We start from the raw sequence: 15,772 nt of genomic DNA, 5'->3' as shown, positions 1-15,772 counted from the left end.
CCTGTGCTGGATTACAGGAATCACTTCTGGTTTAAGATGACTAAACAGGATTTATGTAGTTTACATTAGTCTCTTAGATGTCATCTCATTAAGAAAAAAAGCCTGAAGGGGAAACCTGTTATGTTAGAACTAAGCAGAGCAGTTTTATAAATGCTTGTCATTACTACTACAAAGCAGCAGAAATCCTCTTCAGTGCTCCCAAGTGCAGTAATGGAGCATACAACCAAAAACCTATATAGTAAACATTAAAACTCCAAGTGTCCTTTCAGCCTCCCTTGTACTTTGAAGTTTACATTACAAGCCAGTGATGGTCACACTGCAAGGTGTACTAACACGTCTAGCGGTTTGCCCAGGAATCTTTTCCATACCCAACTGCCAACTGCAGTGACACCCTGAGGCCAAAGGCAACTTGCTCAGTTTCCCCAGTTTACAACTTGAAAAACTAATCCATATTTGTAATTCTATGCTAGATCAAACTATTGAGAACTATTCTTAAAGAGACAATGTCAACTTCAAGTTTGCAAACAGACCAATAAATCAAACCACAAAAAAAACAAACAACTGCACTACATTGATCATCATTCAGACACTCTTCCAGATTTTTTGGAAGTTAAAGTTTTGTTTGTTACTTACAAGAAGTTTTTTGACCCGAAGACGACAGCTGGAAAGTTACACATTTACAGATCCATCAAGACAGGAAATTCCAAGTGTAAAGGAATTTGGCTTCTGGTTAAAAATTCACAACAAGCTTTAAAAGTGTATACAATGCTATTTGTCAGCATTCAAATCTTTTGCTTGCAGTAGGTACCAATATGAATCCAAAGCACTGAACAGGAGTGTAAAAGCTGCAGAAGTCAGTGACAGATTACTGGTATAGTATGAATTTAGGAGAGAGTTCTACACTACAGCAACATGGATGCTTTAACCAAACATCAAGTCCTGATTAGTTTTTATAAGATAAACGTAGCATGAACAAGTGACAAGAAATGTACTGCTAACTACATCATAGCAGGTTTAAATTAAGGCCAGCTGTTCATGGCTTGCCAAGCAGCCTCTAGACTGAAGGAATACACTTGCAGGTGCTAGCTTCTAATATGATTTAGATAAAAAATGCCCTGTTTCACTAGATGTAGCCTTACAATTAGTTTGATTTAAACCACAAATTCTATTCACCAATGTTAGCTAGAAGCCAGTGTTAATGCATAAGTCCAAGCCCAAGCTCACAAGCATTTTTAAGTTTTCCTTTGAAAGGAGCCATGCAATTTTATGTGAAGTCAGATTCCATCAGAGGTGAGAAGTGTGTTTGGTGGCACTGAACTATTCCACAGGGAGAACTAGTACAAGAGTTAGTAATTGGATAGGTTTCAGAGTAGCAGCTGTGTTAGTCTGTATTCACAAAAAGAAAAGGAGTACGATGGTCATAAGGCAGACAAGCACTCTGTTAGCTTGAGGAGGAGTCTCAGTTCAGTTCCTAAAGGACATGTTAAGTTCAGTCTATACTAATTGGTCCCCTTGCTGATAGTCCCAGCAGAGGCATTAAGGACTGAGAGAGTATTAAGGCACATCAATGGAACAGCACAGGGAAGGCCATGGGGACAACTTCATACCACTCATTATCTAAGATCTGTGGGTATCTCCCAATTTACTGGGAGCTTTGTCTAGAAAGACATGTGCGCGGGGGGGGGGGGGGGGGGGGGGGGGGAACGAACTCAACAGAAGTGTCACTGACAGGGCAATAGGCATATGACTTTGTAACATCACATATATACGGTCTAGAAGTACTTCTACGGTCTAGGACCACCCCCAGCTACACAAGCTCCTCCCCATACAGGGCACCAGTCTCACATAGTACTGGGAGGCCACTGAACTCTCAAGGTTCCTTCTCCTCCCCCTCTGCAGCTGTCACTGGGGGACAGGATCTCTGCAGGCATCAGGAGCAAGGAAACAAAGCCCCTTGCTTGGTTATGGAGCATGTGCTCCAGTGTCACGGGGGCTATGAGGATGTCACTAAGGTGTCAATGGCACTTCCCAGGGACAGAGGAAGTCCTAATTGGGTCTCTCCTCCCTCACCAGCCCAAATGAACTAAGCATCTGTAGAGCCTCCCATTATTTGTGTTACAGCAGCACCCAGGTTCCAGTCAGGGCCCCACTGCAATAAGTGGTGTGCAAACAGTGGAACAGAGAGGTTGCCACAGGTCACCCAGCAGGTCAGTGATCAAGCTGGGAATAGACTCCCAGTTCAATCCACTGGAGCACCTTGCCTCTGGATGGTCCACCCAGAAAAGTGCTACTAATCCTCTTCAGCCTACATGACTGTGGGGAGGGTGACACTGCTTTGTAGGAAAAGGATTCACCTCACCCACCTCCTTTGAAGGTCACTACTAGGCAAATCTGAGGAAATCCTTGTGTTGGAATGTGACTGACCTAGTGTGAGCGTGCAGACCTTCTAAGAGTTGCAGTAAGCACACTGCTACCTGTCACACTTGCGGGGGCTCCCCCCACTTACAATTCACATGCAAATACAACAGTCAGATGCAGGTCCAAATTCAGAGGACAGAAGCTGCAAGTAGCTAACCAGAGACATTGCAAGCATACTAGACAGGATGTTAGAGGCAGCACAAGAGAAGGGAAGCCAGCGTCGCCTGTTCTGAAGTACACTATTTAGAGGGATGCCAGTTTTGTGGTAGTTAGGTTTAATTGAGAAGTTAAATGAATTTGAAGTAGTCTCCAATACAAGATTGGACCCCCAAATCCAACGGAACGTGGCAGGGTTTTAGAACTGCATTTTTACATTCTCTCTCCGTTGCTGTCAAAGACTCACAGCTTCTCCTTGTTTTGAGGAGCTGGTGGGTGCATTTGATGAAGGTGTGTAAACAAACTGAAAGTACCTTGGAGTAATTTCAGCTGCTGTGAGTAAGGCTAGCCAGTAAGATAGTCAAAGAGAAGCGCAGTGCCCCTTTAAAGACACAAGACTCCCAGCTAGTATTGGGTGGTGGGGACGGTTACCAGCAGCTCTGCAGTAATCCTTTGTGTCCCCTCACTATTTTAGTTATAAAGTCAGTTTGAAAGAGAGGCAGCACTGTACTGGAGGTAGATGCTAATTTAAGGCTCAGCTCCAACAATGATGACCGTGTCTTTCAACATGTTATTTAGCCTCCCTTCCCCCACACATCTTGCATGTGATCCTGCTTCCATTTAAGTCCATAAGAAAAACTGACTTAAGTGGGAGCTGACCAGGTTTCTGCTTACAGAAGTGGGAAAATACTTACCTGATGTAATGGCATTGCAAGAATTAATATTTGTAAAGAGCCTCTAGCAGTAACATTAGTATGGCTGGATTCTTGTATTATAGTTGAGATGCAAGATATTCATCTCACTTGTGATGCCAGCAATACCAAACCCTAGAAGAAAGTTAACCGTAAGGAATAGCTACATGTTTATCAGCTTGAAGGGAATTCCATTAAGTCTGCCTAGCAACCTGTCCTCCCAAGAGGAGGGGGAAACTTTCCTAGCTGAGGATAAACAGCCATGTGTTCAAGCAGACACATCCAAAATAAGAACCAGCCCCCTGTCTGAAAAGGAGGCTGAACAGTACACGATTAGCATCTGCTGAATTGTAACTGAAGTCTGTAAAGGAATTCAATAAATCATAGGCATTTAGAAGTCGGGGGGAGTGAATGAGACTATGCAGATTTAGTATTACAGTTTGAGATAATTATGTACCTAAAATTAGGGGAATGATCTTCCTTTGGTAGCAAAAAGAAAAGGAGTACTAGTGGCACCTTAGAGACTAACTGATTTATTTGAGCATGAGCTTTCGTGAGCTACAGCTCACTTCATGGAATGCATCCGATGAAGTGAGCTGTAGCTCACGAAAGCTTATGCTCAAATAAATTTGTTAGTCTCTAAGGTGCCACAAGTCCTCCTTTTCTTTTTGCGAATACAGACCAACCCGGCTGCTACTCTGAAACCTTTGGTAGCAGTCACCTAAAACAGATAGCTTGACTATCACTGCTTCTCAGGACTGGTTTTGTTTTAGCTTGCTAAGAGGGATAATTGCAACACAATCATAAAGTATTAACTTCTTACCTTTGTAAGATAATTTAAAAAAGGGGGGGGTGTTTTTATAAGTCAAATGCATTGTGGAATTGCAAGCCAGGCTACTACACTGCCCACCGCAGTAGCCATATTGTGTCAGAGGATATTTTGTTGAATCCTTTAAACCAAAGGCATTTTCAAGTCTGAGACAAGAGAAAGATTCTACACCTGCAAACAATGAAGAACCTGGCATTAGGGTATACCTTATACCATCCAGCAAAGTCCACCAGGAGCATGGCTGCTGGCAAATCCAGATCTAGGAGAATTCCTACTGCCGTAGTTTTTGCAAAAGCCAAACTGCCTTAGTGTAAGCCTTAACAGAAGGCCTCCAAGGTACAACTAGAACAGCTCCTCTGCAATAATCAGAGTGGTACAGACCACTCTTGTCCAGCATCCTGCCTCCAAAAGTACTCAATGCCAGTTACTGGAGAGGAAGACATAGTTGCACAATACCTTACCTCGTGAGACAGTTTCCTTCTGGAGACAGCCAGCAATTAGTTTATACCAGAAGCATGAAAACCTAATCCTTGTAATTTTATCACAGTATAGTTGCAGGTGCTGCTATTCAGAGGTATGTTTACTTACCTTGAGTAAGTCTCTATACACTGCACTCTTGGAGTGGGTCCCTACCCCCTTTCTCCTGAACCAAGGACCTGTTTAATCTCCTGTAGACTTCTTCAGCACTTCCTGGATACTAACAAACAGATGGGCTATTTACTTTACTGACAACCCCTAATATTGGGTATTGCAGATTGGTAATATGCTACCACCAACACACCCATGCTTGAAACTGCACTATGCATCATGTATGCTAGGATTTGCTGCTTCACGGTGAAGTGATACATACTCCAGAGCAAATGCACAGCAATGAAAAGCTATTTATCAGAAGGAGATTTAACAGGTTGCTAAGTGTTTGGTTTTCTGAAAGTTACTCAATTACAAACATTAATCCAACAAAATAAAAACCAATTATGAAGTGTTTAATCAGAAGTAATTCAGAGGGTTTTTCAAGAGGGATAAGCTGAACTGTAAACTCAAGTTTGTGCTGAATGCTTAACCAGCTTTTTGGCATAGAAAGCTTTAGCTTACTTATTTAGAATTCTGACTTAGTACTTTCCAGTCCATTAGTGTGGGACAGAATGATGTATTCTGGGATATCAGAGATACTGCAGTTCATGGTAAGACTTCTTGGTAGTACTAGGTTTGTTAAGAGATCCCAGAGGAGGTTAGAGAATTTGTAAAGGTGAATTACAACATACCTCCAAGTTGGCTACTCTACACAGTTTAGTTACTGGTGGCACTAAGTATAAGTCTTCCTTGTCTTCTCTTCACAGGGAATCTCCCAACAATTGCAAGGAGTTTGCCAAGGAGTCCCCTCCCCCAACCCAAGTACTAGGTGTTGTAAATTACATGAGTAACAGAGGTGACAAATTTTGACTTGATCAGAAGGACTGCTCATAGTTCAGCCATAACTGTTATATTCTAAGCTACTAGTGTGTAGTCTGAATGTATTTCCCTAGAATTTAAGAAAAAAGCCCACATATCCCCAGCATCCCCTTTCCATGTCTGGAAGAGAATGAGACTGGTTCTACTTAGACATCCAGGGTTAGCCCATTTATGAGGGGAAGCAAGGACGATATGGACTGACCTGGTCTTTGATCACCATTTACATTAATCTCTTCCCTGTGTCCAAAATTTAATCCTGCAAAAATAGGAGCTATCATCATCTTCTACTGAAGCAGTAATAAGACAGTAACTGTTCTTTGGTCCCATTCGCTATCTGCTCCACTTTGGAATGTTTACTGGCTGCGGTTATGGCCACCCATTCCAGAACACCATTTCAGGAATGGGACTACCGACAGCACAGTCTCCCATCCAGTAATATGGAGCACGTTCTTAGCAATCCTGTCTAGCAGGCAGGGCTCTTTGAGGTAACAGGGTCAGGACACTGAACTACACCACTGCCCATGCCCAACTGCAGGAACAATTGAAGCACTTCTCTATATCACCTAGCACTTTGAGAATTACCTGGGCAACAAGACAGTTTCTGCATTTTTATCAAGGGTACAAAAATTAGGTGCATCTGCCTTGCTTTATCTCTGGCCAAGAACAGCTGAAAGTTTTGCAGAAAAAGCACCAGGCACCTCTGTTTGCAGTTAAGGAACCACACTGCTTGTCAACTTGAAGGAAAGTTAAAGAGGAAGAACAGATTACCTTCAGGCTTGAATATGTATGCAGTAGACTTTCTGTAAAGATCACATGAGGCTCAAAGACCCTGCACCCCCACCCCATGACAGTAAATCAGGACTGGGGAGAGCACCACCAGCAGCACTGAACTCAGTACTTATGGATAGATTTTTCCACACCATTTTTCCACCCCGTCCTCCTTTTCTCCTCTGGCAAGTTCCACAAGATTGTATATTCTAATACAGCTTGAGCTTGAATAGCAGTTATACAGCCAATGATCCTCTGTGGCAGCCTGCCCATTTCTAAGCATCTGAAAGATAGCCTTCCAGCAGGATTATGAACTGTGCTGGACTATAGTCTACAGCTGGTATAGCCTTCATATGGAATTCCCTTGGTGAGGAGGATCCAAAGAGCTTTGGAGAGTAGATATGTTGCAATATTGCCTCAAGTACTGCACGCTGCTCAGACCTAGAAACAGACTGGTCGATCTTAAAGACTTCCTGAATAGTACCATCCTGTAAGGAAGCAGGCACTGAAGTGTATTTTCTAGAAGACCATGGTGATGGAGAGTTATTCCTTTAAGTGGAGGCAAACAATAGTAATGACAGACACATAAGGAACTCCAGTGGCATTACTGATTGTTTGACAGAAACAGGTAAAATCTTAAAGTGATCTATGATACAGAGTTGCTAGAGCCTTTTTGCCTGGCTTCATCACTTCCCTCTCTGCAGTCAAATCACTCACCTATTCTGGTTCCTACTACAGCCTCTTCCCATTCACACTTGGTATCTGAAACCAGAAGCAGAACAGCTGTTGATCCTTAAGCCTTGTCCTATAGTGAATTTTAAGCCACCAGTGCAAACTCTAGTGAAGACACGATTGACAATAGTGCATTTTCATTTGTACTAGTGCATCTTATCCTGGTGCTGAACCTGGGTAAACTGCACTAGTGTAAATACCTTTAAGTCTTCTACATTGGTGCCCTTATAGAACAGACTGCCCCAAGCAGAATTTATACCCCCTCCCCCGCAAAAAAGGGATAGGAGCCAGAGACTCCACTACACAAAAAACTGCTAGACTTATGCAGATCACAGCTATTTTATAGGTTCCAGTTTTAGCTCTGAACAGATTCAGTCCAGCAGCAGCCAGTGCTAAAAGCCAGAGAATTACTATAGGAAGAAGGGGCTGCTGGAGGACACAGCATTAAGCAGGGCCAGATTAGCCTATAGTGCCTGGTGGCAAATGTCTGGGGCCTGGATCTAGAATGAAACCTTGCCCAGGCCAACTAAGCTTCAAGTCCAGCTACAGTATCACCTCCTGCTCTAGAGCGCTGCCTGCGAGAGCCTCGTTGCTCCCGCTGTGCGCAACAGGCCAGCACAGTACAAACACACACAGACTTCACAGGCAGCCCATCGATTTGCACGCACACCCCAGCAGCACAGCTCTCACTAATCCCATTTGATCTGCACCCCCAAAGGCATGATTGCCTGCGGGGGAGAAACCAGAGAGGCAAGCCAAGGGAAGGGCTCAGGGCAGGAGAGGAGCTAAGGTGGTTACACTGGGTCAAGATGGAGTTGGCCAGGAGGATCAGGATAGGAAAGGAGCTGGAGGGGCCCACTGAGGAGTTCTGGGAAGCAGGGGCCCGCCCTTGAGCGAGGAGAAAAGAAGAGATGCGGCTGAAAAACAAGATGGTCTGTGCTACAGTGCCGCTCCGCCCTACATACAGCTATACCTCTCCCAGCTTCTTGCTGGCTGCTACTTCCCAGATGGCATCTAGCGCCTGCAGAAAATAACAGCACCCAGCACAGGCCAGGGGACCCTGCGGGAGGCAGGTGAACAGACAGTGGGTGAAAAGCGGAAGCAATTTTTCCCCAAGGGTTCCCAAGCAGCAGCCCCTAGATGCAGACCTGAGGCAATCTATGCATTCTGGTGAACATTAGGCTGTTCCCTCCTACCTCTCCAAGACAGTAACCCAAAAGGCAACAAAATGTGCACATGACCCTGCCGCATTCAGAGGCCCCCAGATCCTGGACTTTCAGCTTATCAGGATTGTCCAGGGCTCTGCACCACTTGCACACTCTAGGGTCGTAGGGCTGTGCAACGCACCACTCAGGTAAGCTTGTGCGTGGCAAGACCCAGCAACCGTACAGTTCCACTGGGCCAAAAACCAGCAGGGGAAGAACAGTCAGCTGCAGCATCTTTAGTGCCAGCAGCAGTCTGGTACTGCTCCTCAGCCCAAAGACAGTTTCACAGGAAGTTTGTCTATACTAGACAAATCCATGCAGGGAACTCTCAGCTGGGCTTCAACCCATTCCTAGCATTGGTGTAAGTCGTTGCACAGAAGATGCTTAGAGGAAACATTTTGAATTCATTCCACCCCCATCATAGAATATCAGGGTTGGAAGGGACCTCAGGAGGTCATCTAGTCCAACCCCCTGCTCAAAGCAGGACCAATCCCCAATTAAATCATCCCAGCCAGAGCTTTGTCAAGCCTGACCTTAAAAACTTCCAAGGAAGGAGATTCTACCACCTCCCTAGGTAATGCATTCCAGTGTTTCACCACCCTCCTAGTGAAAAAGTTTTTCCTAATATCCAACCTAAACCTCCCCCACTGCAACTTGAGACCATTACTCCTTGTCCTGTCACCTTCTACCACTGAGAATAGTTTAGAACCATCCTCTTTGGAACCACCTCTCAGGTAGTTGAAAGTAGCTATCAAATCCCCCCTCATTCTTCTCTTCTGCAGACTAAACAATCCCAGTTCCCTCAGCCTCTCCTCATAAGTCATGTGTTCCAGACCCCTAATCATTTTTGTTGCCCTTTGCTGGACTCTCTCCAATTTATCCACATCCTTCTTGTAGTGTGGGGCCCAAAACTGGACACAGTACTCCAGATGAGGCCTCACCAATGTCGAATAGAGGGGAACGATCACGTCCCTCGATCTGCTGGCTATGCCCCTACTTATACATCCCAAAATGCCATTGGCCTTCTTGGCAACAAGGGCACACTGTTGACTCATATCCAGCTTCTAGTCCACTGTCACCCCTAGGTCCATTTCCACAGAACTGCTGCCTAGCCATTCGGTCCCTAGTCTGTAGCGGTGCATTGGATTCTTCCGTCCTAAGTGCAGGACCCTGCACTTATCCTTGTTGAACCTCATCAGATTTCTTTTGGCCCAATCCTCCAATTTGTCTAGGTCCCTCTGTATCCTATCCCTACCTGCCACTGTATCTACCATTCCTCCTAGTTTAGTATCATCCGCAAATTTGCGGAGAGTGCAATCCACACCATCCTCCAGATCATTTATGAAGATATTGAACAAAACCAGCCCCAGGACCGACCCCTGGGGAACTCCACTTGACACCGGCTGCCAACTAGACATGGAGCCATTGATCACTACCCGTTGAGCCCGACAATCTAGCCAACTTTCTACCCACCTTATAGTGCATTCATCCAGCCCATACTTCTTTAACTTGCTGACAAGAATACTGTGGGAGACTGTGTCGAAAGCTTTGCTAAAGTCAAGAAACAATACATCCACTGCTTTCCCTTCATCCACAGAACCAGTAATCTCATCATAGAAGGCAATTAGATTAGTCAGGCATGACCTTCCCTTGGTGAATCCATGCTGACTGTTCCTGATCACTTTCCTCTCGTGTAAGTGCTTCAGGATTGATTCCTTGAGGACCTGCTCCATGATTTTTCCAGGGACTGAGGTGAGGCTGACTGGCCTGTAGTTCCCAGGATCCTCCTTCTTCCCTTTTTCAAAGATGGGCACTACATTAGCCTTTTTCCAGTCATCCGGGACTTCCCCCGTTCGCCACGAGTTTTCAAAGATAATGGCCAATGGCTCTGCAATCACAGCCGCCAATTCCTTTAGCACTCTCGGATGAAATGCATCTGGCCCCATGGACTTGTGCATGTCCAGCTTTTCTAAATAGTCCCTAACCACCTCTTTCTCCACAGAGGGCTGGCCACCTACTCCCCATGCTGTGTTGCCCAGCACAGCAGTCTGGGAGCTGACCTTGTTTGTGAAGACAGAGGCAAAGAAAGCATTGAGTACATTAGCTTTTTCCACATCCTCTGTCACTAGGTTGCCTCCCTCATTCAGTAAGGGGCCCACACTTTACTTGGCTCTCTTCTTGTTGCCAACATACCTGAAGAAACCCTTCTTGTTACTCTTAACATCTCTTGCTAGCTGCAGCTCCAGATGTGATTTGGCCCTCCTGATTTCATTCCTACATGCCCGAGCAATATTTTTATACTCTTCCCTGGTCATCTGTCCAATCTTCCACTTCTTGTAAGCTTCTATTTTATGTTTAAGATCCACAAGGATTTCACCGTTAAGCCAAGCTGGTCTCCTGCCATATTTACTATTCTTTCGACACATCGGGATGGTTTGTCCCTGTAACCTCAATAGGGATTCCTTGAAATACAGCCAGCTCTCCTGGACTCCTTTCCCCCTCATGTTATTCCCCCAGGGGATCCTACCCATCAGTTCCCTGAGGGAGTCGAAGTCTGCTTTCCTGAAGTCCAGGGTCCGTATTCTGCTACTTACCTTTCTTCCCTGTGTCAGGATCCTGAACTTGACCAACTCATGGTCACTGCCTCCCAGATTCCCATCCACTTTTGCTTCCCCTACTAATTCTTCCTGGTTTGTGAGCAGCAGGTCAAGAAAAGCTCCCCCCCAGTTGGCTCCTCCAGCACTTGCACCAGGAAATTGTCCCCTACATTTTCCAAAAACTTTCATTGCCCACCTCTTTCTGGAGCAGAAGGAAAAAACAAAACAGACTGAGTGCTGGGCATCACTGCTGATCCCACTATTTGAGTGGGGTAACTTTTCTTTTCAGAGGACAAGCCTGGAGACCCCAAGTGACTATTTGTATGAGGGCAGCTCCTGGAAGCTATGGCAGACTAGGGTCCCATTATGCTAGGCACTACGCAAACACCTAGCGAGAGACAGTTCTTGCCCTAATGAGGCTACAATCTAGATTGACAAAGTCAGGGGATAAGAGGGAACCAGAGGCAGACAGGTGAAGTGATCTGCCCAGTGTCACGCAACAGATCAATGGCAGAACTGGGAAATATAATCCAGGACTCCTGACTGCCAGCTCAGTCCACTACCCACTAAGTCACACTGCCTCCAAATTCCCTGTGCTCTGCCAGGTGAATCCCACTAAACAGTTTCTGTAAAAGACAAAACTCATTCCAGTGGTACAGGAGGAATCACAAGGTTCCACAGCTTCTCTCTGGATGGGGTCCTTCTTGTTTTTACAGACAGGCTTTTAAAATCTCCCCCACCCCCACACAAAGGTATCAGTCACTTCTGACGAATTACAGAGCTGTGAACAGCTTGCAAGCCTAGAAAGTGGCGACATTTAATTAACTTCACCTTGGAAGGAAGCTACACTTACCAAAGCAATACCTTCCTTCCAAGGTGAACAAGTCATACTTGTAGAAGAGAATTTGCAAATGCACCAGTGCAGGCCTGAAGGGAAACTGACCTGCGTGGAGAATTAAGACAGCTTTCCATCTCTACATCAGATTATTTTGAGTTAAGGCCAACTACACTGTACGTAAACAGGCCACTTTAAAATATGCACATGCCCTAAATACAACAACAATATATTGGCTCAGAATGGGCTTCACAAAGGAGGTGCCATTGTGGTCTATCAGGTCAGTGCTACATATCTGATACCTTCCATGAATGATTTAGTCTCTTCTTAACAAAGTAAGTGAAGTACAAAAGTGGAGTAGTGTAGTTTACACTGCACTGTCAGCTCATGTCACAGGCTCTCATCTCCAAATGGCACCGGGGAAAATCTCTGCTTTTGTCAGTTTACCACAACTTCTTGGTTTTATTTATTAAGGGCCAACAGTGTTCTTAGTGCTGACCAGGAGAGCAAAATACAGTCTCTTTTCCAAGACCCTGCAATCAGAACTGCTCACACAGAGCCTTGTGTAGGTGCCTCCTGATTCCATTCCACACACCTCCTGAGTGTGGTGTTCTGTCCCCTCTAGTGGCACTGAGACCACTTAGAATTAATGAGTTTGCTACAGCCTCAGCTAAGAGCCATGTGGCTTTTAGCTCATGCAGTAGAGGCTCAAGCATTTAGCTCCAGAGATCACAGAATCACAGACTATCGGGGTTGGAAGGGACCATCTAGTCCAACCCCCTGCTCAAAGCAGGACCAATCCCCAATTTTTGCCCCAGATCCCTAAATGGCAAGGATTGAACTCACAACCCTGGGTTTAGCAGGCCAATGCTCAAACCGCTCAGCTATCCCTCCCCCCATCCAGGTTCGATCCCACCCACCGACAAGCAGGGTCTGTCGGTGTTACACAGGCATCCACATCAAAGCTACTTGCAGGATGGGAGCCCAAAAGACACATGGAAGACCAGAAATCCAGAGGCAAGGACAGTAGTGGAGGGAGTGCATGCTAGTGGACAGGGTACTGGAATAGAAGTCAGAAGAGTGGTAGTTCCCTCCCACACAGCTCTTCATGTTGGCAAACCCTGCCTGGACAGGTCACTTTACCTCAGGGCCGCCATTTCCTTTCCCACTCTCTGTCCAGTGTCTACTCAGCTCTTCAGAGCAGGAGCCGTCTCAACAGGTACGTGTACAGCACAAGGGGGTCTCCAGGCCGCACTGTGGTACAGATCATCAAGTGTGGGTGATTTTTAAAGTTTCAGTTTATCAAAGTTATGTAAAACTACCTGTGTGGAAGCCCCGCATCACTGCTAAAACGCCAGTAAACCGGTTTCTCTAAAGAGGAGAGAACAGGCTCTGAGGCGTAAACATTTGCACTCGCTAATTTATTGCTGCTGTACCTTCAGAGGCCTTGTTTACTGACACCCAAGGCAGCTATAACATGAGCTTCATCACATTGCCCGTCCAATGACCTCAACCCTGAGGTAAAGGTTCGACCCTAGATGGAGTGTTCAGGGTCTATAAACAGATAAGGAGTACTTGTGGCACCTTAGAGACTAACCAATTTAATATTTTCATGCAGTTGATAGATTTCCACTCCATACGGCTAAATGCAGTGCCTTGTATAATGACAGGTTTCAGAGTAACAGCCGTGTTAAATTGGTTAGTCTCTAAGGTGCCACAAGTACTCCTTTTCTTTTTGCAAATACAGACTAACACAGCTGTTACTCTGAAACATATAAACAGATAGTTTGTCAAGCTGAAAGTCTCCTTCAGGTCTCTCTCCTCACCACAGCTGAGGGTCACCAACCTCATTTCACTACAGAAATGAGAGGAGAGTTTTGTATTGGTGGGTAGAGGTGAAAGGAAGTCTTAGCCACTAACCCATGCTGCCCTGGATAAAAGCCTATTTTTAAAAACTTAATCTTTAAGATGTTTTAGGGAGATGGACATCAGTCACTTCTTTCCAGCTTCTTCCTCCTGCCATGAGTATAGGAATAGGAGCATTTAAGGAACTAAATTAAGTTTTCACAGCTAGTTTCCAATGAAATGGTCATTTGCATCCACAAGGCCGATAATAAAAGCTATTATATTCATCTTCCCCTCGCACACAAAATCCCATGTGTTATTAGGAAAATGAGAACCTCAGGAACACATCAAACCCAGAAAGACTCTTGCGACAGGCTGTGAGGCATCAGAGTCTGACAAACCCAGCAGCTTTTCCAAGGCTCGCTGAAGAGTCGACCCCAAACAGACCCCCCATGGAAGCCTCCCAAAGCTGCAAACAATGCTCCAAGTATTTCTCTTTTCCTTAAGGCAGTGGCGCTCAACCTTTCCAGCCTACTGTGCCCCTTCCAGGAGTCTGCTTTGTCTTACAGGTCCCTAAGTTTCACCTTACTTTAAAACCTATTTGCTTACAAAATCAGACAGAAAAACACAAAAGTGTCACAGCCACACGGTTACTGAAAAATGGCCAGCTTGATCATTTTGTCTGCATGAAATTTCAGTGTGTACTGACAGTGCTTTTTACGTACCCTGCTGTAAAGCTAGGCAAGTACCTAGAGGAGCTGGTGTACCCCCTGGAAGACCTCTGTTTACTCCCAGGGTACCCATACCCCAGGTCGAGACCCACTGCCTTAAGATACAGCCACACTGCTACTGGGGGAGAGGGAGCGGTAGCCTCACAACACACAGCTCCAAGGCTCTGGCCCCAGCAGCCCTCCCAAAATGAAAAGCCAAGCAGCCAGCCAGTGCACCTGCCCCAGAGTCATGCTCCAAACACCGCTCCAGCAGGCACGTTAGTCAGTCACACAATCAACAGGGGGGAAAGAAACCCCCCAACGCAGGGGGCGCGGGGGGGGGGGGCAGAATGCCTAATGCGGCAGCCAGCCCCCTCCAGACTTTGCGCCAGATTTTGGGGGGGTGGGGGAGAAGGGGACAGCCAGGAGCTGAGACCGGCCCAATTCATCGCCCGAGGTCGTCTGCGCAGAGGCTCGCCGGCGGCTGGTCCATACAGAGGCATATGGCCCCGCTAGGAAGGCTGCGGTTACCTCGCAAGACGCCCGAGTAGGCGGCGATGATGGTCTTCATCATGGCTCAGCGTCGGCGCCCCCCAGGCAGGTCCATACCGCGCCCCGCTGGGGCTGGGGCCGGGGCGTCCGTGGGAGGCAGAGACCCGAGCGGAGCGCAGCCCCTCCCGTGCACCGCCCGCAGCCCCGCACAGCCCGGCCGGCCGCCCCGCACCGCTTTATATCGGCCGGCCGGGAGGGAGGCGGCGCGCAGGCGCCCTGCCTGCCCCCCCGCGGGGATTGTGATGCAGCCGCGGGGGCCGGTGGCTGCTCGCCAGGGATGCACGGGGGGGGGGGTGTTGCCCGGGGGGGTGGATGTGCTGGGGGGAGGGGGGAGTTCGCTTTATAAAAATAGATATGTTGAACAATGGTGTTGCAAAAAGAGCCCGTGTGTTGCAAGGGCGGGAGGCGTGTGCAATTTCGGTGGCAAGCTCTTGCAAGCGAAAGGAAATGCTCTTCCGTCCCCAGTGGCCGGTGCGTGGAGCCGGCGGCATGGCCGCGGGCGGCCCTGGGGGCCACCCGAACCGCAGGAAGTTTCATGGGGTTCCCCTCCCCGCCCCCCCCCCCCGGGGAGTGGCCCGCAGGCAGCAGGAGCCAGGCGCGTGGGTGTCCTCCCTGCCCCTGCTGCTGACTCGTGGCGCGGGCCCAGGGGTGCAGGGCGAACTCTTGCTCTGTGGATGGAGCCACACCGGTGTGACTTGGCCCTAGCCGCTTCCTGCGCCTTGGTTTAATGTGCTATGGGATGGGAGGAACAGCCCCTGGCTGGTCTGAGCGCTGTGCAGTATTATCATTCGTCTTATTACTGCAGTATCGTTAGGGGCTCTAGTCCTGGGCCAGGAACTGATTGTGCTAGGCGCTGTATAATGTGTTATGTAAAGGGCTTTCAGAGCGTTGGGAGAACAGCATTACAGAAGCCTCGAGATTATTGAGTACCTGTCATGTTCCCCTCAAAGCTTTTGGATGAAAAAATACATGCCAAATAGTGAA

At 47.1% G+C, this 15,772-nt stretch overlaps 1 protein-coding gene across 1 annotated transcript in view; it reads right to left on the bottom strand.

The window, feature by feature from the left end:
• The window catches only part of DGAT2 (diacylglycerol O-acyltransferase 2), a 38,785-nt gene extending 23,765 nt beyond the window's left edge, over positions 1-15,020 (bottom strand). The window contains exon 1 of the mRNA XM_037882636.2: positions 14,768-15,020. Coding sequence (XP_037738564.1) covers positions 14,768-14,810 — 43 coding nt within the window. The 5' untranslated portion in view covers positions 14,811-15,020. The remainder of the gene's footprint in view (positions 1-14,767) is intronic.
• Between the last annotated feature and the right edge of the window lie 752 nt (positions 15,021-15,772).

The sequence above is a fragment of the Chelonia mydas genome, chromosome 1, assembly GCF_015237465.2.
Source record: "Chelonia mydas isolate rCheMyd1 chromosome 1, rCheMyd1.pri.v2, whole genome shotgun sequence".
Taxonomy (NCBI): Eukaryota; Metazoa; Chordata; order Testudines; family Cheloniidae; genus Chelonia; species Chelonia mydas.
Note: the sequence above shows the minus strand (reverse complement) of the source record. Positions and strands in the feature narration are given on the sequence as shown.